Here is a 22,935-nt window from a genome sequence, read left to right on the forward strand (position 1 = left end):
GGGGTGTGTGTGTGTGTGTGGATTGGGTGGAGATGGTGTGGATTGGGTGTGTGTGTGTGTGTGTGTGTGTGTATTGGGTGGAGATGGTGTGGATTGGGTAGAGATGGGTCCGTGGTGATGGGTGTGGTGCAGGTGCCAGGTGGGCCGGGAGGGGCCTGGGAGTGTGCCCAGGGATGGAGGCGCGGCAGGGCTGGGATGCGGCCTTGGCCGACTGTTGAAGCTCCATTGTCTCTTTGCAGCAGGAGCATCTTCAGCTAGATCGCCTGAAAACTCAGCTATCAGATGCCGTCCAGCGCTATGGAGTGGTGCAGAAGGTGAGGCCCCGCACAGATGCCCTGAGCACCCGCCCTGGGCCAGCCCCATCCCCTAAAGCAGCAGGGGGCTGTCTTGCAGACCTTTGATGGTTGCCAGGACCCGGCTGCTGTGACCTCAGTATGTGTGCTGTGAGGGACGTTTTCCTCTGGAGTGCTACCCCAGAGGGTCCTCGCAAGAGCCCCCTGGAGGTGGGAGGACGGGTGTCTCTGTCCCTCCGCCCCACGTGTGTGGAAGAGGCCGTTCAGCAGACTGTCCCCCTGGGGACACCCAGCCAGGCTCCCGGTTTCCCAGAGTCCACGGGCAGCTCTGTTCTCTCGGATCTGGAGGTGTGCTTCACTGTTGGTCATTGCCCAGTATTTTGTGTTTATCTGACCATTTCTTCTCTCTTCCCTACCTTTTCTATTCTCCCCACCTCCCTCCTCTTGTACTTTATCCCACAGAAAATTGCAGAGAAGTCCAGAGCACTGCTTCCCACGGCACAGAGGGGCGGCAAGCAGCAGGTAGGTGCTGAGGATTTACTGTAGTCAGTGGGCGTTAGGGGACAGCATAGTATCCATGCCCTTGGGACTCCAGGGAAGGGCAGGGAGGACCAAGGTCTTACTGTATAGCACAGAGAGCTATATTCTATTCATAGATTTAAATATCAGAAAGGAAGTGTGAAAATCAGTGATCCAATTCTCAGTCTCAAGTACCTAGAATAACAACAAAAAATTAAATCCAAAGAAAATACGTAGGAAAAAGCAGAAGCCAATGAAATATAAAATAGATGCATGATAGACAAATTCAATAAAGCGAAAGATCAGTTCTTTACAATGAGTAATAAAATTAAATCCTCCAAGATTAATCAAAATACGAGAGAAAATACAAATTACTAGTATCAAGAATGAAAATACATATATAATTAAAGCTTCTAAAAATGAAAAAAGTAATAAGATAATATGAGCAACTTATGCCTATCAATTTAACAACTTAATGAAATACAAATTTTTAAAGAAAAATGTAACTTACCAAGATGTGTAAAAAATCTGCAAAGTGCAGTATTTATTAAAGAAATGGAATCCATAATTTAAAAACATTCCAGCAATGAAACTTCAGACCAGATGGCTTTAGTGATAAGTTCTCGCAAATATTTGAGGAATAAGTAATACCAGTTTACACAAACACTTACATAGAATATAAAAAGAGAATACCTCTCACCTTGTTTTATGAGGCTAGTAAATTTTAATTCCAAATTCTTATGAGGACTTTGCAAGAAAGAAAACAAGATGTCTTATTAGCCTAGAAGCAAAGACTCCTAGCCAAAATATTACAAAAACAATTCTTTATTTGGCTGCACTGGTCTTAGCTATGCCATGTGGGATCTAGTCCCTTGACCAGAGATTGATCCCAGGCCCACTGCACTGGCAGTGTGGAGTCTTAGCCATTGGATCATCAGGGAAGTCCCCTAACCAGTGTATCAATAAACTAAGTCTAGCAATGTATAGAAAGATAATACACCATTCTAAAATGGGAATTATTCTAGGAGTGCAAAATTGGTTTACATTCAGAAATAATCAGACTAATTTATCATGTTAATACAGTAAGTAAGACTATCTTCTTGATCATCTCAATAGACATGGAAGAGCGTTTGGTAAAATTCAACATCCACTTAGGGAGATGCGAAATTTTCCACAAATGAGTACTAAATAGGAATGCCTTTAATCTGATAAAGCGTATCTTCAAAAGTCCAGCAGTCAGCAATGCCCTTACTGGTGAGATATTAAAACCTTTGCTTCTGAGAGTGCAGGTGAGACATGGTGTCCAGTAGTATTGCTTCTGTTCTTCGGTGTACTGCAGGGAATATCCGCTGCAATAAGATAGGAGAAAGAAAGAAAAGGTGTAGAGACTGGGAAGGAAGAAACCCCCTCACAGACAACAGGATTGTGTAACTAGAAAATCTGAATGAATCTGGCAAAACTTAGAATTAATAAGTGAATATAACAGGATTTCTGTTACCATGTTAATGTGCAAGAAAATACTGTGGGTGCCAGCAAAAGACAATTTGGAAATGATGTTAAAAAGAGATAGCACTTATTGTAGCATCAAAACTAGGAGGAAATGATGACCAGTTGTTTAAGCCTCTAAATGGAAAACTACGAAACATTACTGAAGAGAGATTATTTGTAGACTGGAAAATTTGATATACAGAGAAGTCAGTTCTCACTGAATGGCTCTATACGTTCAATACAATCCAGACAAAAATCCTAGCAGGTTTTGAATGTGTGTGTAAATTGTCAAGCTGATTACAAAATGTATATGGAAATATAAAGGGCCCCAAATAATGAAGACAGTTTTGAAGAACAGAACTGGAGGATTTACACTCCCAGGTATCAGAACACAACATAGAGCTATAGACATTAAAACAGTGTGGTATTTGCTGACGGCTAAGCTGACAGACGGGTGGGAGCAGAGTTGCGTGTAGACACGGACGTACACGCACATGGTTGCCTGGGTGGTGCGGGGTGCACTGCCACAGAGTGGGAAGTGCAGGGTCTGCACGGGGCTTGATGCTGATCGGCTGATGGCGGAGCTGGGAAGGGTCCTGTTGGGCACACAGCAAGCACAGGTCCAAACACGCCGCCCTCTGGTCTCCGTGTTGGAGCTGGCGGGAAGCAGCGTGCAGGACAAGACTTGCACGCAGGCGGCAGCCAGCTCAGGCCATGTGGACCTTCCAGGCCAGGGCCATTGCTCTGTGGCTGGAGAGGGACTGGAGGACTCTGGGCACCAGGCTGCCACCCCCAGCAGACCCTTCCCCTCAGCTCGCCCGGCTCAGAACGCCTTCCGGGATCACAGATCTGGGTAGGAACAGTAAGGCAGTGAAGTGTCTGGAAGCTGCCCTTGGAGGCTGTTGTCCTCTCGCACAGATGAAAATGCACTTACTGTGAAGAAAAGGTGGTAAAGTTGACTTTGTTAAAGTCTGGACACCCCTGAGAGTGAAGAGGCGGCCCACAGAATGAGCAAAAGCAGTTGCACAACGCACATCTGAAAAGGATTTACATCCACAATATGTAAAGATCTCTTACAATCGTAAGTGCAGATGGCCGCATATCTAACATAAAAGGGCAAGCGCCTTGGGGGTCACGTTGGAAAGGGGACCTTGGAATGGCTGGTGCTCAGCGTGTGTCGTTGGAAACACGCAGAGTGAACCCACAGTGCTCCATCTCTGCACACCTTGCACCCACCAACACAACTAAAAAGAACAGGTGAAAACTCAGGAGAAGGCCATGTGCCAGGGAAGCTGTGGAGCAGTTGGAGATCTCACGCACTAGACAGGAGTGTGCGTGGTGCCCCTACTCTGGTTGCTGAACATGTCTGTGGAGCGAAAGGTCTTCCTGCCTGGGCCTTGCAGCTCCTCCCAGGTGCGTACCCAGTGGAGTCACGTCAAAGAACGCCGAACACAGCACAGCATGCGGTAGCTGACACCTGGGGGAGAGCCAGCCTACAGCATTTGTGGTGCGTCTGTGCATGAAAGACTGGCAGCAGAAGGGTGGTCTGTGGCCAGCAGGTGCTGGTGCTTCCAGGCACACGCCGAGCACAAAGAAGACAGGTCCAAACCCAGCTGAAGCAACAGGCAGAGTCGCAAGCCAGACCGTCCTTGCTTGGGGGCAGCGTCCTGAGTAGGGGCCTGGAATGTCTATATCTTGACCTGGAAGTCTTTCCTTGGTTAAAGTTCACAGACCTGTCCACGTGTGATTTGTGCATTCAACTGCTCATGCCCTATTTCAGTAGAATGTTTCCTAAAGGGGAAGAGAATGGCCAACAGTGCTTCCGAGAAGTTTTGAAAGGTGATTTCCAGTAATTTTCGCAAGCTGTAGTGGGTGAGCTGACACTGCAGATTCAGCCTGGGGATGCTGTTGGCGTTGATGGTCCAGAGTTTGGGGCCGCCATCTGCACGCTGGTGGTCCTGGCAGGAGCAGAGGTGCCTGTCTGTTCTCCAAGCCGAGCGCCGGCATGGCTGGGAGCAGGTTGATCTCCTTGGCTGTGTTGGCCACCGCCTCAACTGGGTCCTGGCTCAGCCTCCAACCAGGGTCAGGCCCAACTGGTGGGCAGCCCCTGGGGGCTCCTGGGCTGGGTGCTGTCCCCAGGCAGGGCGGAGCCCGTCCCGCACCAGGAACGCTCCCCAGCGTACATTGCTAGCTCCAGTGCGCTGTGTGGTCCCCGGAGCCCTGTTTCCCCGGGCTACAGCAGCAGAGACCACCTCACCTGCACATCTGCGGGGGGCTCTTTAGTCGTGTGTCCCCCTCAGAGCCGCATCCCGGCGGCAGCTCCGTTATTTAACACAGGGCTGGGGGAGGATTGAGCATCTCACCGGTCCTTTGTTCCGGGCTTTGTGGAGCTCCCAGAGATGTCCATCAGCTGACCACAGCCTTTGCTGTTTGGAGGAATGGATGACCAGTCTTGGGGCTGCTGCACAGAAGCTGTGTTTCCCAAGAAACACAGCTCTCATCCTGACCCCTGCCCTCCTGCCCGGGTCACGGATACTCCCACGCGGAGCCCTGGGTCAGAGTTTGCGAGACAGTGGCCTGTTTCCCAGAGCCCCTGAGAGCCCTAGGTCCTGCCTGGCTGCTCACTGGCCTCCCTGAACCCTCCCTGGGCTCCATCTCTTCTCACGGGAAACTGCTTGGCCCCCCTCCCACCCAGCAGTCATATTGAATTGTTGGATCATGGGCATGAAGTGGACATGTCAGAGCAGGACCCAAGCCCTTGGCCTTGGAGCGAAGAGAAAGCCGCCTTTGTTGGCTGCCCGGTGAGCTGGAAAACCATCCCCCGGCCGCGTTCTGCGATGTGGCCCCAGCGCCCTGCCAGCAAACCCTGATCCTGGCTTCAGAGCTCAAGACCCAGACAGAGGCTTTGTGAGAAGACACCGTGTTTTCTGATTATTCAGGAGGGGTCTGGGCGGGAACAGCCGCCTCTCCTTCCCTGGTCCCTTGTCCTGAGGTGCTCGGGGAGGGAGGGCCTTACCTGTGGGGGCCAGGGCACGCACCCACGACAGCAGGGAGGCTGGCCCCGTTTCCTTGCACTTTCCGGGGGCTTCCATGGAACCAGCCTCCAGGTGGCCAAATGTGGCACCCTGTGCACTTGCTCACGTCATGCGTCTGAGTCACTGTCGCTGGCCTGCCCGTGCTCCTGGTTGTGCTCCCAGCCCGTGCTGGCCAGGTTGTGCTCGCGGCAGGGCTGCAGAGGGCGTGTCCGCGCCTCAGTTGATGGGTGCACGGCCTGAGCTCTTCTCACGGGAGGTGCCCCAGGCCAGTGGAATCACTGGAGCTCAGGGCCAGGTGCCCTGTTCTGGAGCAGCCTCTGCTGTAGGGAGGGGTGTACCGTCAGGGTCCCCTCCAGGCACAGGGCCCCCCGTGCCCCGTGACTCACTCGCATGGGGACTTCCGGCACCCCATGGCCCCTGACCAGAGCTTTCACACGTGCTCCCTTGTTGGGGCCTCGCCTTCATTCCTGTCCATCCTGTCCATGGCTCTGGACACAGCCCCATCACATGGACATGAAGGCTGAGGTGGGAGAAGTTGAGAACGAGCCAGGTCACACCCAGTCCCCTCACCTCGGGGGCCTGGGGTGTGCCGTCTGCGAGGGGCCCCAGGTGCCGTTCCTCCTGCTGGGAGAGCGGGTGTGCCCAGCAGGGTTGGGGTGGACACAGGCTGCGTACCACAGGTGTGGGCCGCTGTTCCCATCTGGCGGAGGAGAAGGCTGAGGCAGAGGGCACGTGACAGGCCTGGGCCTCCAGCGGGCCGGTTCCAGGTCTGACCTGACGTCCCCCACAGCCCAGGCAGGGCTGGGGCCGCAGAGAGGAGGAGGTGCGGGCACGCGGCCTGGCCCCGGCTAGCCCCCACCAGCTGCTGCCCGCCTGGCACTGCTTGCTTCCTCCGCCCACAGCGGGAAGGGAGGTGATAATTGCCACCTTGGACGAGGAGCGCTCGTCAACAGAGTTTTTAGATCTTTTATTTTATATTCATCCATCCACGTGTTTATTTATGTAAAGACCTCCTTGGCTCGATGAGGTGAACACGTGGTCTGGAGGGAGCGCGCTGGCTCTGGGAGGAGGATGGCTGCATGTGGATGCGCCCCCTGTGATCGTGAGGTGCGTGCCCACCCTGTTGGGGCCCGCTGCAGCCAGGCCTGGGGCAGCCCGAGCTGAGTGCTCAGGCCGCGGGCAGGGGCCCGGTGTCTGCCCGCCATCACGGTGGTTCCAGCACCCGCAGCCCTGTGGAGCAGCCCCAACTGACAGGCTGGGGCCGGGCCCCCGCAGAGCCAGGCTGGGGGCTCCCGGGTGCCCGGTGCGGGCTGGCCCGGCGGCAGTAGGCTGTGTGGTAACGGTGGTCTGTGTCTCGGCAGAGCCCCCAGGCCGTCTTTGCTGAGCTGGCTGATGATGAGAAGATCTTCAACGGGGGTGATGGTGTGTGGTCAGGCCACGAGCAGGCGCTGCTTCCCGAGATCACCGAGGAGGACCTGGAGGCCATCCGGCTGCGCGAGGAGGCCATCCTGCAGATTGAGGTGCGAGTGCGTGCACGGGCAAGCGTGCATGTGCACATGGGAACCCTGAGTCCTGGCCGTGGCCGCTCTCGGCGTGCCACCAGTGGGGGTTAGGCTAGCCCGTGCCCAGCACACTGAGGCCTGCTCCCATCTGAGCCCAGGGCGCAGGACCTCGGCTCACTGAGCCTCGCCCGAGCTCAGGCACCCGGGCCACCGTGGAGGGCACAGAGTCTGGGGAGCCCGTGTCTTGTCCCTGCCCGCCTGCATTTACCAGTGGGGTCGGCTGTCTGACCTGGAGCCCGGAGCCCGTGCCCAGGAGGCACAGCCAGTCCCCAGGGCTGCCTCCATCACTGCACACGGAGTTTCCAGAGGGTGTTCTGCTCTGATGACGCCCTTCAATGCCCAGAACAGTTCCCTGAAGATAGTGTTTGAGTGGTTAAGCGAACTGCTGGAACTGAACCGGTGATTTGGTGGGGCTGCGAGCAGGTGGCGGTGGTGCTGGGGGTCCGACCTTGGGGCAGGGGCGGGACCACTGTTTTTTTTCCCCTAGTTGGTACGTATGTAATGCGTGCTGCCAGACGTTTCCCTAGCCAGGTGTGGTCTCTGACAGCTGCCAGAGGTGTGCAGGCCCCTGAGTGGGGGTGCGAGGGTATGAGTGGACGTGCAGGTGAGTGTGCGAGCTAGTGAGCGTGAGTGTGCACCGGGGCCTGTCTCCTGTTGTGGGACGTGCGTTTATTAGAATGTGGCTCTCGGGATGCTTGGTTCTCTTGGTGGTGGCCCCGAGCCCCTGAGTGTGTGTTCCCTCCTCCCTCTGGGCCTCGGTTTTACCTGCAGGAGGAGGTGCTGGGGGCCTGCCTGCCCCCCAGACCCCAGGAGCTGCGTTTCTGGAACAAAGTTTCCCTGAAGCAGCTTCTTTTAGAAAAATAGGAACTTGGGCTGAAAAACTGAGTCACTGGCTGAGGACCCGTCACTGTGTCTGCAGTGGGCAGGTCTGCACTCCTGAGGGCAGTGGACGCCCCCCTTACTGCTGCCCCCTGCCCCACTCTTCCCAGCAGAGCACCCCACACACACACACACACCGCACTCCACTGCTAGAGAGGAAGGCAGTGCACGGCCCGTCTCGGAAGGCAGGCCTCTCCTCCTTGCCAAGCTGCTCCAGGAAGGACTGGACACACAGATGTCCTCCCCTGCTGTTGGCACATGAGACCTCCTTTTCCCGAGAGCTCAGAACAGTTGGGGACCCCTGCCCCACAACTCGGGGGCTGGCAGACCTGTGGTGAGAGGGGCCTGTTGCTGCTTCAGCTCGAGAACTGAAGCCCTCTTAGGAGGACCCTTGGGTTGGGCCATCTTGGTGGGACGAGGGGCTCCAGGGTTGACGTGGCCTCGGCCGGGCGTGCAGGGCGCAGAGGTGCAGGCTCCACTGCAGGGCCTGGCTTGGGAACGTGGGTGGAGTGGGGTGACCCTCCAGAAATGCAGGGAGCTCCTGAGCAGGGGTGGGCTACACTCTGAGATCCAGGGCCCAGCAGGTCATGGGGTTGGTTTGCTCAGGGGGTTGCCTGTGCCTTAATGGTCTCTCATGGCTGACACGCTGCAGGAGGGGACCCTGGCTGGGGTTAGGGAGGCCCAGGCACTGCCATTCCGTCCTCGTCTGAGCAGTGAGTACAGTGAGTTCACGGGGACCGTGGACAGGACCTGAGGCCAGCCTCGCCATTCCACTGTGTCCTCACCTGTGTGTGGGTGACACCGTATGCAGCAGGCATCTGCTGGAGGGTGATGGCCTGGGGTCGGGGTCAGCATCCCTGGTTTCCTCCCCCGCCTCATCCCTCTTCCCCGACCCGTCATCTTTGGAAATGGGAGAAACAGACAGATCGTCATTGGCCATCACACACCCCTCCCCCAGGTTTGCAGCTGTCCTGATGCCAGCACGTGGGTCTGGGAGGAGACTAGGCAGCCCGGCGCCTGCCTGTGGCAGCAGAAGCCCGTCCTGGAGTGGGTGGTGGGCCCCAGCCCCTCCAGGGGCGCCTGAGCCCCACTGCCCAGGTTTCTCGAGGGTGTCCTTCTGGGTCTGCAGGGTCGGGCTGCCGTGAGCGGGCAGAGCTCTGGGGAGGGGCTGTGGAGGCAGTGTCGGGCCAACACGTGGGGTGTTTCTCTCCCTGGCCACTGCAGACTGTTTCCCTGTGGCCACTGCTTCTTGCACCCCCACTCTGCCCCCATGTCCCCAGGGGGTGTTGGACGTGTGTGGTTTACGCACGCACAGTGTCACCGGATGGAGGGAGACCTGTGGTCCCGGAGCCCCTTTGAGGCCCTGGGCTGCTCTCAGGGACCTCCTTATTGGCTGGGCGGTGGGGGTGTGGACAGATGGGGAAACCAAGGCCCGAAAAGTGGGATTACAGTCGCAGCCAGAGGCTTGCCGCCTCACATCCCTTCATGTTCCTCCCTCTCTTCTGCCTCCTGGCCCGTGATGGGTGTTTTCGTGGCGGCTGCCGAGCCGGGAACAGCCTGCAGCTGATGGGGGCAGACTGATGGGTCCATTCCCTGCTCTTCCTACCCCAGGTCACCCTCTGGGCAAAATGAGGCTTCGGGTGCCTTGTCCTGACTTTAGGTCCACGTCTCCGCTAGCCGGCTGGGTGACCTGGGTTTTGCTGCTTGCCTTGGTCGTTGCTTCTTTGAAACGGGTGGGTCAGGGCATCTGGGCTTGCCGGCCAGGGCTTAGGTGGTGAGTGGGCAGGAGGCTGAGGGCTTCCGGGGCCGCTGTTGATTTTGGGCCCTTGCCTGGCTCAGTGGCCCCTGGATCTGCCCAGTTAGGTTTCAGATGAGGGTGTCTTGCTGTTTGGGGGAGTGGGCTCCTTGAGGACCTCTACGCAACCTCCCAGGGCAGCCTATCCCCTGGCAGCACCAACTGTCCTCTGAGGCCCCCTGGGGGCTCTCCGTCTGTGGGTGGATGAGATGCCCCTGCCACCCTCTCCCCTTTTGCCCCGCAGGCCCCCCAACCTGTGCACTGGGCTCCTGCGCCAGGCTGAGGGGAGCTCGGAGCCTGCAGGAGCTAGGCCTGCGGGTGGGCCTCTGCGACGGGCGGATGCACACAGGGCCCTCTGGGGTGCTTTGGGGGCTCCTCCTCCTGCCCTGACTCAGCTGCTCTCTGGTCTCCCAACCGAGGACCCCTCCCTGACGCTGGTCCCAGGTGGGTCAGCACGTGGACCCCAAAACTCCCAGGACCCTGAGGGTCGGGGTATAGGTGCCACTGGGGAACACTCAGGTCACGGGCTGGGGGTGCTTGGCAGACAAAGTGGGGCATCCCTGGTCCACCGTGGTGACCCCTGCAGCTCAGGCTGAGCTGGGGGCGGGGAGACAGGGTGGGCTGCTCCCGAGGGGCAGGAGTGTGCCTGCCAGTCCCCTTTCCCAGGAGACCACCCTCCCAGAGGGCGAGGACAGGCCTTCTCCCAGGGGCAAGGACATCTCTGGCCAGCGGTTGCCCAGTGTCTCTACCGCGGCAGCCGGCTCGCTTCATGGGCCTTCGGTGCACTTGCTATTGGCCAGATGCTAACGGGTGACCCATGCTCTGTGCACTTGCTATTGGCCAGATGCTAACGGGTGACCCATGCTCTGTCCCCCGACCCTGCGGGCCCCACACTGCCCCATGCTCCTGCCGCCCTCCAGCTGGCTTTCAGGCACATCCTCCTGGGTCCTCTGGGGGGCGGCCCTCTCCAGCCCTGGAGTGGTGTGGCCCCGCCTTGCAGACCTGGGCTCCTTGCTGCCCCCTAAGTGGGCTCCCTTGTCCGCCCCCCTCAGTGGGGCCGAGGTCACTGGGCCAGGACCTGGCCAGTGCGTCCCTCCTCCCCCGCCCCCGCCCTGAGCCTGGACCTTCCTGACACTTTAGCACCTTGTTCCCTTTTATTTTCAGGTTTTGGTTCAGATGTTCCATATCTAAGGTTTCATTTCCTTGCATTGTCTAGCATGCTGTTTAATTAATTGTCTTGTTAACCATTCCTTTTCCTGCAGGAAACTGTGAGCCCCATTGAGGCAAGGGTGTTGTCTGTCATAGTCTGGCTGTGTTCCTGCGCCTGCAGGATGCCTGGCACTGTCTGGGCACTCAGGGCCTTTCTCTGGGACAGGCAGATGGAGGGGCTGGGGGGATGGATGGATGGATGGGGATGGGGATGTGGATGGACGGTGGGGGTGTGGATGGATTGTGATTTGGATGGATGGTGGGGGTGTGGATAGATGGGGGATGGATGGATGGGTGATGGATGGATGGATGGGGGATGGATGGTGGGGTGTGGGTGGATGGATGGGGATGGATGGTGGGAGTGTGGATGGATGGATGGGGATGGATGGTGGGGTGTGGATGGATGGATGGGGATGGATGGTGGGGTGTGGATGGATGAGGGGTGGATGGATGGATGGTGGGGGTGTGGATGATGGATGGGGGGTGGATGGGGGGTGGATAGATGGATGGGGGGGTGGATGGATAGATGGTGGGGGTGTGGATGGATGGTGGGGGTCGATGATGGATGGGGGATGGATGGTGGGGTGGATGGATGGTGGGGGTGCGGATGGATGGATGCCGGGAGAGGATGGGGGAGGGGTGGGTGGATGGACGAGGGTGGGTGCGTGGCAACTGAATGGATGAGAAGCTTTGCGTGTTGGGACTCCACAGATTTGTGTTTTAATAAGAGGGCTCTGCTCCCTGTATGTATGTGTGTCTGCAGCCCACACAGAAGCCTGGGAGTGCAAGCATTTACTGAAGCCTAGGTGGAGGCTGGGAGCAGGCACATCACTTGGCCGGGCCTGGCGGCTTGTGTGAGGCAGAGCTGGGACTCTGGCCAGCGCCCGGCTCGAGAGCAGGGGCCGTCCTGATGGCGGTGCTCTGCTGTCTCTTCCCGGCGGAGGGTGCGGCAGGACCCCGAGGCCGCCTGTGCGGAGCCCAGAGCCCAGGAGCCTGCCCATGAGGCCTAGCTCTGCCTCCCACGTGATCACTCAGCTCTGGCCGAGGCGGGTTCTTGCTCTCTGGAGGACAAGGCAGGGCCGGGTCTCCCCAGGGGTAGGAGGAGGTTGAATGAGACGGGCGTGTGCCCCCAGCCACTGCCAGCGTGTAGCAGACTTGCCAAGGTACTGGTCTGGCCACCTGGGGTGGACCAGAGTCGCCTGTGGGCTCCTATTAAGGTCTGCCGCGGCCTGCCTTGCCCTGGCCCTCTCTGTCCAGCCCATCTCACCTGCGCGGCCCTGCGCTTCTGCCCCTTCCTGGGCTGCTGAGTCACCTGACCCAGGTGTGCAGCTCCTCACCGGCTGCTCTGTTGCCATGGCTACTTGGCAGGCCGAGGGAGCAGGCTGGGGTGAGGAGGGGGCCTAGCCGCTCTCCCTGTAGCTGGCGTGGTAAAGCCGAAGCCCAGGGGGAGGTTGATCTGGCCAGAATCTAGCTATAAATATGGGAATCAATCAATAAACAAAGTTTGGCTGTTCCATTAGCTGAACAGTCGTCTCTGTAGGTGGATGGTTGCCAAGATCCTAATTATGAGGAGAGATTGCGTGGTAGAGAAAAATGCAGTGGTATTTTCTTTCCTTTCGTGGTTAAAAGTGGAGGGAACACACACGCACACACAGACACGCGCACCAAGGTTTCATTATGTCCTGTGCAAAGCTGTTATTCCTCAGTGCCAGTAAAAGAAGAGAGAAGATTCCGTGAGAGCCTTTAATGAGTTCTAGTTTTAGAAGCAATCAGGATAATAATTGCATGATTTAAACATTTACTAAGTTAAGGTGTTTTTTTCGTCTCTCCCGCTCCCCGGTGCCCACACCTGGGCACACGGCTCCTGGTCCCTGCCGCCCTTGTGTGCCACAGCTGGGGCTGCCCCCGGGGGTTCCATCCCGGCGGCTCTGGGGGCTTCTGGGCTCCTGGCATGGCCCCCCATGGCACACCTGGCCTTCAGCCTGGCTCTGGGTCTGAGTCCTGGCTTTCCACCTGGCTCCTGGTGGGTGCGGGCTCTGGCATGTCCCACCTTTCCCTCAGCACCCTCCATCAGGACCCGAGCCTGCTCAGGTGTCCAGCACGGTGACCATCCGTCCTGGCTGGTTGCCTGTGTCCTGATGCTGCCGCTCAGCGTGTAGGCCACGCCCCCGTGTGCCCACCATCAACTCCCGTGACAAGTGTGCCCTGGCATCCGAGAGTGGTCTGGAGGGGGAGCTGTGGGCCCAGGAGGGCCTCCATGGGCAGAGGGCCCGGGGCTTGGGTAGGACAGCAGCCTCGGACCACCGAGGCTGGTTTTCTACTCTTGGGCCATTGTGGTGGGGCTCTGTGCCCCAGACCTCCCGGAGGGCAGAGGCTGTGTGCCCACAGGCTGATCTGCCTGGGAGCTGGGACCCTAAACTCCCATCCCTGAGCAGTGCTCTGGAGCCAGCCTGGTCGTCTCTGAGATCACCTAGGAGGCTGCTGCCTGGGGGTCCCAGAGGAGTCTGACCCCAGGCTCCCCTGCTACCCTCTCCCCACAGTCTAGCCTGCTCTGCCTGGAGGGTGCCCCCTGCTGACCCCTCACAGCGGCTCATGGCTGGGGGTCAGGCCTCAGGTGTGCCTGCGGGTCAGCCTGCTGCTGGGGCGATGTCCCCCAAGTCTGCCCTTGCTCCCTTGGCCACCAAGCTGGCGGAGACGGGCTGCAGCCCAGGGCCCTGGGACACCGCCACTCCCCTTATTCCCTCCAAGGTGGCTCCCCTTACTTCTTGAAGAAGGGCTGGGGTTGCTCTTTATTCAAAAGGATAATTCCAGTGGTTGGGGGGCTCTTGAGCCAGGAGAACGCCGTGAGACGTGCAAACCCTGGCGCGCTGGGACTCCCGCTCTCTTCTGCAGGGGTGGAGGGTGGAGAAGCAGAGCTGGAAGGGCTCTGGCCTCGGGCATGTCCTGGCGGCCTGGGTTGTGAGAGGAGCCAGCTCAGACTCGGCCAGCATACCTCCTGTCCTGATGGGTCATGGGGCCGATCAGTGGTTCGGCTCGTCACAGGAACACACAGAGCGCATGTTAGGGGTGTGGGCCCCCTTCGGCCGGGGGAGTCAGTGGTGGCATTGAGTGGGAAGAGGTCTCTATAGTAGGCAGTTCCTGGGGCACAGAGCGGGGGCCGGGGGCCCAGCCTGAGCATCTGTTCCAGAGGGTGGTTAGTTCATCCCTGGACGACTCAGAGGGTCACGGGCCTGAGGGCGAAGCGGGGCTCCAGGATGGCCTGCCGGGGACATGGGGCCACCGTGCTCCTCAGCGTTAGCTGAGAGATGGGCATGAGTCAGCGTCACAGTCTCGGCATCGTCAAAAGAGGGAAAGAAAAGAAACAATAAAGATAGCGCTACGTCGTGTCCGACTCCTGCGATCCCATGAACTGTAGCCCGCCAGGCTCCTCTGTCCATGGGATTCTCCAGGCAAGAATATTGGAGTGGGTTGCCATCCCTTCTCCAAAGAGGGGAGCCAGGAACCCAGAAGGGTGCCAGTGTCAAAGGTCATGTCCACGTCCAAGAGGCTGGTGAACGGAGACCTCCCTGGCGGCAGTCTCTCTATGACGACCTTCTGGAGACGAGATGCGGTGCCCTTGGCACGCTGTCTGGTGGGGGGGTGGTCACAGACACGAGGCACCCCGGTGCTGCCGCCCTGTGCATCGGGCGCTGGGGACATCTCAGCTCACACCGGCGGGCCAGGTCAGTTCTGCTCTGCCGGGCCAGCCAGGAGCAGCCGGCACCCTGGCAGTGGCCACCTGGCTCCAGACCGACCCCATGCATGTGCCGCTGGGCGTGGCGGGTGTGGAGGGCGGGCAGCAGGGGCCTGGGAGCGACCTCGGGCCCCAGATGGCTGGGCCAGCACCGGCTCCTGGCCACCATCTGCAGCCGCAGCCCTGACCGTGTTTGGGGGGATGCTTTCTACAGAAACGTGGTGTGGGGAGGGATCCTGGAGGGGGCGGCCCCCATGTGTCTGCAGCAGTTAGAGAGTAGTCTTGGCCACTGCATCTCCCGAAGTGGGAGGCCTCTCCTGAAGCCCTGAAGGGAGCTGGACTGGGGACCCGCTGTTCCAACAGGAGGTTCTGGGTTCTTGGGGTCAGTGCTGCTTGGACAGGGAACACCCGCCCCAGTAGCCATGTGTGCCCGTTGGAGCCGGGCTGCGGCTGAGTGCCACTGCTCCAGCTTCCACCCCACCCCCCAACCCTGGGCAGGCAGCCTGCAGTCCTGGGCCCCCGGAGGTCCCGGGCTCGTGGCTCCTGCTCAGCCACCCCTCCCGCCCTCTCCTTCGCTGAGACTCTGTCCCTGTGCCTGAGGGAAGGGGTCCACTGCACGCGTGCTGAGTTCGCCAGCGGCTGGGGCACAAGGCCTCCTGGGAGCGAGCCTGCCATCCCTGGTGCTGATCAGGGGTCTGGACTGCCAGGGCTGCCCCGCTCCTGGTGAGCGGGAGTGTCACAGGAGAGTACCTTAACCTCTGGTGCCGGCTTCCCTGCCTGCCCGGTGGTGACCTCATGCAGCGTGTAGAGACTAAGCACCCTAAAAGGCCCCTTAGAGCCCCCGAGTCCAAGACTCGGGACCCCCAGGCTTCTGCTCACGGTGTGGGCTCAGTGGCTGAGGTCGAGGCTGGCCGTCTGGAGGCCTTGGGGCAGAGACCTGGAAGAGTGGGGAGGTGGGCTTATCTCCCTGAGGTCTGGCTGAGGCTGTGGCTGTCACGGGTGACCTCAGGGTCTGGACCTTCGGGTTGCACCTGAGTTCGGCCTTCCCACCAGCAGCCTCGTCCAGGGAGGGCTGTGGGGATGCAGATCCCAGAAGTGGGTCCAGGCCAGAGGCCATCTGAGGCCCTGCACTCATCACCACCTTCCCGGCTGTGGGCCCGGTTCCCGCAGAGCCGCCGCCTCTGCCGTGTGTAAGCCCAGTAATTGAATTGCGATTGATAGTACTTGTCGGTTTAAGATCATGCTAATTGCTTCATTTCCCAGAACACTCCTAAAAAGAAAATGAATCTCCCTGCGATGTTTAGCGGTGGGGTGAAATGACCCTAGTGGAAATGAATCCAGGGTCCTGGTGGGCTACAGGGTGGTGGACGGGGGCTAGGGGCATGGCACCTGCATCTCAGAGGTGTGGAGGGGCCTCCCCTCCTGGCTCTACCCTGGCCACGTGCCTGGCACCAAGGGAGGAGGCTTGGATTTGCTGGGTGGGAGGTGTGGGAACTTGACTCCTAGGTGAGCGGCTTTGCCCAGGTCACCTGGCTGGCCAGTGGAGGAGTCATCTGCTGCAGGGAAGGGGCTCAAATCCCTGCCCGCCCCCTTTCTGAGAGGCCCTTCTTGAATCTCTGTGACGTCAGTGCGCCCAGCACAGCCCCAGGCGTGTGCTCTGTGAGTGGCATGCCCACATCCTTCATCAATATCACTTCTACTTTGTTGGGCGAGTGGAGTTAAGATAGAGGAGGGTGGCAGGGAGAATGCAAGCGGCCAGCATGATGAGCGGGGTGGGACGTACCCCAGAGTCTCTGGGTCCGAGTTCTGCTTTTTACCCCACTCACTAGCTTCAAGAAGTTCCTCAGTCTTCAGACAGCAGTGGGGCTTCCATCCATCCACCGTCCACTGTTCTGTCCATCCAGCCATCTACCCATCTGTTTCGCTTCTATCCACCATCCATCTATCCATTCACTATTCATCTCTCCGTTCATCCACCCATCCAGTTTAGCATCCATCCATCCACTATCCATCCACCCACCGCCCAGCATCCACCTGCCCACCATCCACCTTTCATCCATCTACCATTTATCACCCACGTGTGCCGGCCATGCTGGGTGCCGGGTGTACAGAGAGGGGCAGGTCGGCCCCTCAGTCAAGGAGTCGCAGGAGGGGACGAGGAGTGAGGTGCCTACAGGACTGAGGGGCCTGTGGGAGGTGCATTGAGCCCTCTGCTCCAGATACCCTCTTCTTTGCTCTAGCCAGGCCTGTAGGTCAGTGTTGGGGACGCCATCCTGCAGAAGACTGTACCCTTCCAGGGGCCAGCGCTGAGTCCTCTGCACGCAGTGAGGGCACTCATGGCCCCAAGATGCTCAGTGTGGGCTTTGACCTTCGGGTTGGGGGACAGTGCTTCAGATCCCAGCAGTGTCTCTGAGTTGAGGCGTGACCCTAGGCTCATTTCTGGTTCTTGGCCGTGCCCTTGACCTCTGAACTGCGGCCCCAGGGACCTAACGGCTGTCCTCTTCTTTCCACAGAGCGACCTGTTAGATGTGAACCAGATCATCAAGGACTTGGCCTCCATGGTTTCAGAGCAAGGAGAGGCCATCGGTGGGTACCCACAGCATCCGCCAGGCCACCTGCCCCACCTGCCCTAGGCCGTCCTCCGGGGTCCCTGTGTCTGGCTTCGACTCGAGTCCTTCCAGCAGCTGCCCCAGGGAGGGGTGGGCACAGTCTGGCAGGGCTGCCCAGCAGACAGTGGGACCTGGGCAGGTTCTAGCGGTCCCAGCCTCTGCCGGCCGCCCTCCGTGCCCTCCCCCCAGGTCGGCCCAACCCCTCAGGAAGGCCAGCCTGGGGATGCCCCTTGAGGAGCGGGCCCCTCCTCCTGCTCGTGGGAGCGTCCGGGCCGCCTGCCCCTCACCCTGCACCTTCCTCCCAGGAGCATGTGCAATGGGGACTGGCTGCGTGGGGAGAGTCGAGCCGTCCTGCCCCTTCGGTGGCCCCATTCCCTCCACGCGAGGGCCCCTGCCCCACCAGCCTGGCCGTCCAGCTGTGTGGCCGCAAGGCTTTCCTGCTCCTCCCCCCGTGCCCAGGTGCCTGGGGCGGTGCTGGGCCACAGCCCGCGGCCCTCAGGAATGAAGTGGCTCCCAGTGCCCAGAGCTGCTTGGTTAACAGGCAGCTTTCGGCCAGGGCCCAGGCCTCCCCACACCCCTCTCCACCCTGATCTCGGGCTGAGTTGTCGCCTCAGTGGGGCCTGGAGGCCGAGGCGTGCTGAGGCCCAGGCATGTCCTGCTCCCCAAGAGGCAGCCCAGTCCCCCTCCCCCGGTGTGTGCTACACCCCTAGGAGCAGAGCGAATGAGGGGGCTGGGCCATGCTGCCTGCCAGCCCCTCACTGGTCCACAAGCCTGGGTGCCCATGGGACCCCCACTTCTGCCGTGGGCAGCTCTGGGCATCACCTGTCCTGGCTCATGGCACCTTTACTGGGACCCTCCCTGTCTCCACGTGCTTCATCGCCTCTGTGGGTGACCATCTCAGGGTGGGTGTGCAGAATGCTTTGTACGCTCCAGATGGATACCCAGGTGTTTCCCGGATAGTCACCAGATGGTCACTCGTTCCCAGCAATAGGCCAAGGAGGAGGGCCTCTCTGCTGGGTGGGGAGCCGGCGAGGACTGACCTCCTCCAGTGCCGTGCCTGCTGGAGGGGTGGGCCCCAGTGCCCAGAGACCCCGTGCCACGGCCCGGGACCCCACTGTGTGCCAGAGTGGGTGTCCCTGGGATGGTGGGTGTCAGTGAGGCCCGCGTCCTCCCCAGCAGGAGTGGTGGGGCCAGTCCACTGCCCTCAGCCTCCGGTGCCTTTCCAGGGTCCAGCAGCGGTAAGGCCTCGTGCAGGCACAGCTCCAGCCCTGAGCCGGCCGTGGCAGCCCTGCTGCCCGGGCCGGGCCCCCACTCGCGCACCAAGACGCGGAAGCCCAACTTCAGCCCCCAGGAGACGGAGGTGCTGGTGCAGAGGGTGACACGCCACTACTCGCTGCTGTTCGGGGCGCTGCGGGGCCCGCCCGCCCGCAAACACCGGGTGTGGAGCAAGATCCTGCAGGCGGTGAATGCACTAGGCTACTGCCGCCGGGACCTGGGCGACGTCAAGCACAAGTGGCGGGACCTGCGCGGGGTGGTGCGCAGGAAGCTGGCCGAGTGCCCCCGCACCCCCGCCATCCTCACGCCTGTCGAGCGCATGGTGGCCGAGACCTTCGTGGCCCCAGGCACCCCTGGGGAGGGCCGTGCCGTCAAGCCCCTGCCAAGTAAGTGGCTCCCCACAGCCTGCCCGGAGCCTCCAGCAAGGCCTGCTCTGCGTGCATATGGGGAGGCCGAGGCTCCAGGCCAGAGAGGGGCACCCCTCGCCCGTGTCACTCAGCCACAGGCCAGGCCAGGCAGCATCAAGGGCCCTCAGCCTCCCAGGGCATGCTGACCCCAGAGCCCCAGGCCCACCGCCGGCACCTTTGCGGCCGCTCCTGACCCTGACGAGGAAGACGGTTTCCTGGCTGGGTCTTGGCCGCCGCCTCCAGCTCCTCCTCCTCCTGCTCCTCGTCCTCCTCCTCTCAAGACACCTCTGCAAACCATCACAGCGCCCTTCGCCGCAGTAGCATTGGCTCCACCCACAGCTCGAAGCGGGCCCCCGTAGACCCTCGCCTCCCCTCTCCTGGGGAGCTGCTGGAAGGACTTTCGGGAGAAGCTGAAAGCAGGACCAACTGTGTCCTGAGGGCTGCCGAGCGGACAGCAGGAGGGCCTGCAGGAACAGCAGGGCCTGTCGATGCCCCAGCAGAGACCCCAGCAGACCTTTTCAGGGGGTCTCCACCAAACAGGCAGGGGCAGGTCAGAGACGCACACGGACCCAGGACACAGCCGTGCCCTGGGCTGGACTAAGTCATAGGCCTGGACGACGGGGCAGGGCCTGCCTGTTAGTCGTTGGGGGGGCCGCCTGTTCTACCAGCAGAGCCAGACCCGGCTTTGGGGTGCTGCAGGTGGGCACACACTAAGGCCCAGAGGAGCTGGTGGGGGCCCCCTGGGTGCTCAGACCCGTCCTGCCAGCCCCCAACCTGGGAGTGGGGCAGGAGCTCGGTGGCCCCAGTGTGTGACGCTTGGTTCTGCAAGTTCCGCCATGAGACCCAGCTCAGCCCAGGTGTCCCACCCCGCCCTGGTGGGCTGGCACCCCATCCCCCATCCCCTGTGACTCTTTGCGACCCCATGGACTGCAGCACGCCAGGCCTCCCTGTCCATCACCAACTCCCCGAGTTTACTCAAACTCGTGTCCATTGAGTTGGTGATGCCATGCAACCATCTCATCCTCTGTCACCCCTTTCTCCTCCCACCTTCAATCTTTCCCAGCATCAGGGGAGATGTGTGCATGTAGCCATTTCTGCCTCTGAGTTTTCGCCAAAATGCGTGAATTCAGAGGATCATCCTCTCTTCCTAAGAGTTGGCTTGATGCGTGTTTGCGTCTGACGGTCAGCCCACAGAGCGCCAGCTGGTCTCTGCTGAGGGCTGTGCGCACAGCTGTGGCCACTGCCCGCTTGTCTGGGCAGCACCGGGTCCTTCTTCTCGGGGGGAGAGGAGACAGCATGGAGAATTGCCCTGGTGCTCCCGGGGGTTCCAGCCCTGTTCCTACTGGGTCGAGGGCCCTCCCTGGTCCTGACTCATCCCTGCCCTGTGCCTGCCAGCCTGGCCGCGTGTCGTCACAGGGTAGGGTGGACTCACGGGTGTTTTACATGATACCGCCTTTTCATCCCCGGTGCTGCGGAGGGGTGTCTTCTGGTGTCCCAGGGTGGTTCAGCTGTGTTGCTGGGGTGACATCTTGGGGGCTCTGCTGACACACCCAGCAGACCCCTGCTTGAAGTCCCTGGTCCCCAACTCGGAGCTGCACGGTCGTCAGAACCAGCTGCGTGGCATGGGGACGCCGGTGGCCGGCACGTGCTGATGTCCTGGGGGCCAGTGGTGTTCCCAGACCCTGATGGCCGTCTTCACGGCGGCTCTCTGTGTGCAGAGCTGTTCCTGGGCTGGACTCACCCATTCTGAGGGCCTGCCAGGCCCCAAGGACGGACAGTGCCAGGGTCTCTGTCCTGACACTTGGGCGGGCTAGGGCCCATGCCGGGTGGGTGGGTGGTGCCCATCCCCATAGCCTTTGACCTCTGAAAGCCGGACTCCCCATTTGTGCCTCCCCCACCCCTGCTCCGGGTGACCGGAGGGTCTCCTCTCTGTAATTGCTTGTGTTGTCTTGATTTGCAGATAGTATTGAAGCTGGCCTTGAGGCTGCGTCCTCGCACACAGAGGCGGCCAGTGAGCTCCTCGCTGGAGCCAGCCGGCACCAAGTAAGTCAGTGTGAGGGCACGGCCCTCCGCCCCTGCCCGCGCCGGAGGGGCAGACCTGCAGGGTCTTCTCTGCGCCCAGGCTTACTGCTATGGGGGAGGGGAGAGGTAGGGGTGCGGGCTGCGTGCCCAGGATGGTCAGCCTTGCTTGCCCCAGTCTGCACCCCCACCGAGGCCGTGTCCCAGGCCTGTGCCCCTGGCTCATCGAGCGAGAGGGCAGGGGTGAGGGGTGAGCAGCTCCCAGGGGTGGGTCTTGCTGCCGTGGGCGCTGGTGGGGCTGTGGCTCCCCAGCCCGGTGGGCGGCACCTGGCTGCCCCAACAGGAGGTCCTGTGGCTTCCGCTGTCCTGGAGGACGTGGCTGTGGAGAGGGCTCCCTGTCTGCCCCGGGCCAGGCGTGGGCCTCGCCGCTTGGGATGTGTCAGCTGGCTCCGGGGCAGCGAGGACCAGTGTCTGACCCTCGTTTGCTTGAGGCAGGGCATCAGGCAGCCCTGGGGACACTGCTGCGACACAGTCGTGAGCCCCAGGCCAGGCCGGGGTCCAGCAGGAAGTGGGCGCCGAGAGCGTTCTCTGCTAGCGGCCCGCCCCCAGGCCCCCTACTCCGTGCCGGGCTCTCGCTCAGAGACAGAGCCCCCAGAGCCTGTGTCCCCCAGAGCTCGCGTCCTAGGGGTGGGGTGGGCGGACGGTGCAGTCCAGTGACTCGGGGCCCTGGGCCTGCTGAGGCAGGGAGGGCTTCCCGGGGCGTGCCGGGCAGGAGCGGGGGCAGAGGCCGAGGAAGGGGCTGCCCAGGCGGGCTCAGGCTGCTGCGGCCAGGGAATAGACCTGTGCGAGCCGTGCTGCCGGGGGCAGGGAGGGGTTGGGAAGGTGGTGGACGCTGTCCGTGCTCCCCGGGGGCTTTGAGATGTCGGCTCTGTGCTGGGAGAGGGACTCCGGTTGCCTCCGGGGAGGAGGGGCGCAGGGTGGGGCCAGCCACAGGGGAGAGCGGCCCCTCCCAGCAGAGTCTCCCTCCCCAGGCCTCCCCGGTGGGGAGCCTGGAGGCCACTGGACTCCGCGAGGGCGCGTCGTGGGGGCACCCACTGGGCCCACTGCTGGCAGCCTCTTTTCTGCGTCGGGGCCCCCTGACTCCTCAGTGAGGGCGAGGGTTGGGCGTGCATGACAGCTGGTGTAGCCGCCGGGGGGTGGGCTGCGTCTGCGGGGGGGGGTGGGGCAGGGCTGCGGCGTCTGGTGGCGGCTCAGGGCCTTCTGCCCACACAGCCTGCCTCCCAGAGAGAAGGCACCGCCGGAACTGACAAGCAGAGCGGGCTCCCCGGGCAGGTCCCCCCCGGGCTCCCAGAAAGAGGGTGCCACCGGAACTGACAAGCACGGCCGGCTCCCCGGGTTGAGCTCCCAGAGAGAGGGTGCCACTGGAACTGACAGGCACGGCGGGCTTGTCAGAAGCCCAGCCCGGCCTCTGCCGCGGGAACGTGGAGCTGGACATTACACGCCGAGGGCCTAAGTCCCGAAGCCTCATCTCAGGAGAGAAGCAACAAGCCGGCGGGGCGGCTGGCCCCGCCTTGTGCCCCCAGGGGCCACCAGGTCAGAAGGATCAGCACAAGCCTGGACCGCAGAAGGAGCAGGAGGACGAGGAGACAGCGGCAGGCGGCCACCCGTGCCCGGGCACGGCAGGCTTGGAACCTGGCCTGGCTGGTGCCAGGGGGCGCGTGGGCCCGGTGCTCTGGGGTGACGCTGCCCTCCCAAGGTGGGACCCTGCCCTGTAGGTGAGGCGAGGGGGGCTGCGCCCAGGAGGTGCAGCCCACGGTGGCCACCAGGCAGGACAGCTCCCGCCCACTGCCCGGGCGTGCTGGGAAGTGTCGGCAGGACAGGCATCACGGCCTCTGGCCTTCCACGTGTAGACAGGGCTTTGAGACCCAGAGGAGAGAAGGGCATCCCCCAGTCACACGGCTCCCAAGAGGTGGAGCTTGTTTTAGGATTCCAGGTCTCAGCTTTTCCTGGCGCAGTGCTGCTGTTACGTCCACTCTGCATACCTTCCTGGATGTGGCGGATGGCTGGCTGGACAGACAGATGCGTGGAGGGCTGGGGACATGGACGGATGGA

General features: G+C 61.1%; 1 protein-coding gene across 7 annotated transcripts in view; it reads left to right on the top strand.

Annotated features, from left to right (window-relative positions):
• TSNARE1 (t-SNARE domain containing 1) overlaps positions 1–22,935 on the top strand; it is an 80,167-nt gene that overhangs the window by 19,437 nt on the left and 37,795 nt on the right. For 3 of the 7 annotated variants that reach the window (XM_040261673.1, XM_040261676.1, XM_040261677.1), the window contains 5 exons: positions 240–314; positions 756–815; positions 6,697–6,855; positions 17,027–17,099; positions 20,765–20,847. In XM_040261673.1, the coding sequence (XP_040117607.1) occupies positions 240–314; positions 756–815; positions 6,697–6,855; positions 17,027–17,099; positions 20,765–20,847 (450 nt within the window). Of the gene's footprint in view, positions 1–239; positions 315–755; positions 816–6,696; positions 6,856–17,026; positions 17,100–18,348; positions 18,784–20,764; positions 20,848–22,935 lie in introns of all 7 variants that reach the window. The other 4 variants (XM_040261671.1, XM_040261672.1, XM_040261670.1 and 1 more) reach the window with 2 other exon arrangements.

This window comes from Oryx dammah, unplaced genomic scaffold (genome assembly GCF_014754425.2).
Source record: "Oryx dammah isolate SB20612 unplaced genomic scaffold, SCBI_Odam_1.1 HiC_scaffold_19, whole genome shotgun sequence".
NCBI lineage: Eukaryota > Metazoa > Chordata > Mammalia > Artiodactyla > Bovidae > Oryx > Oryx dammah.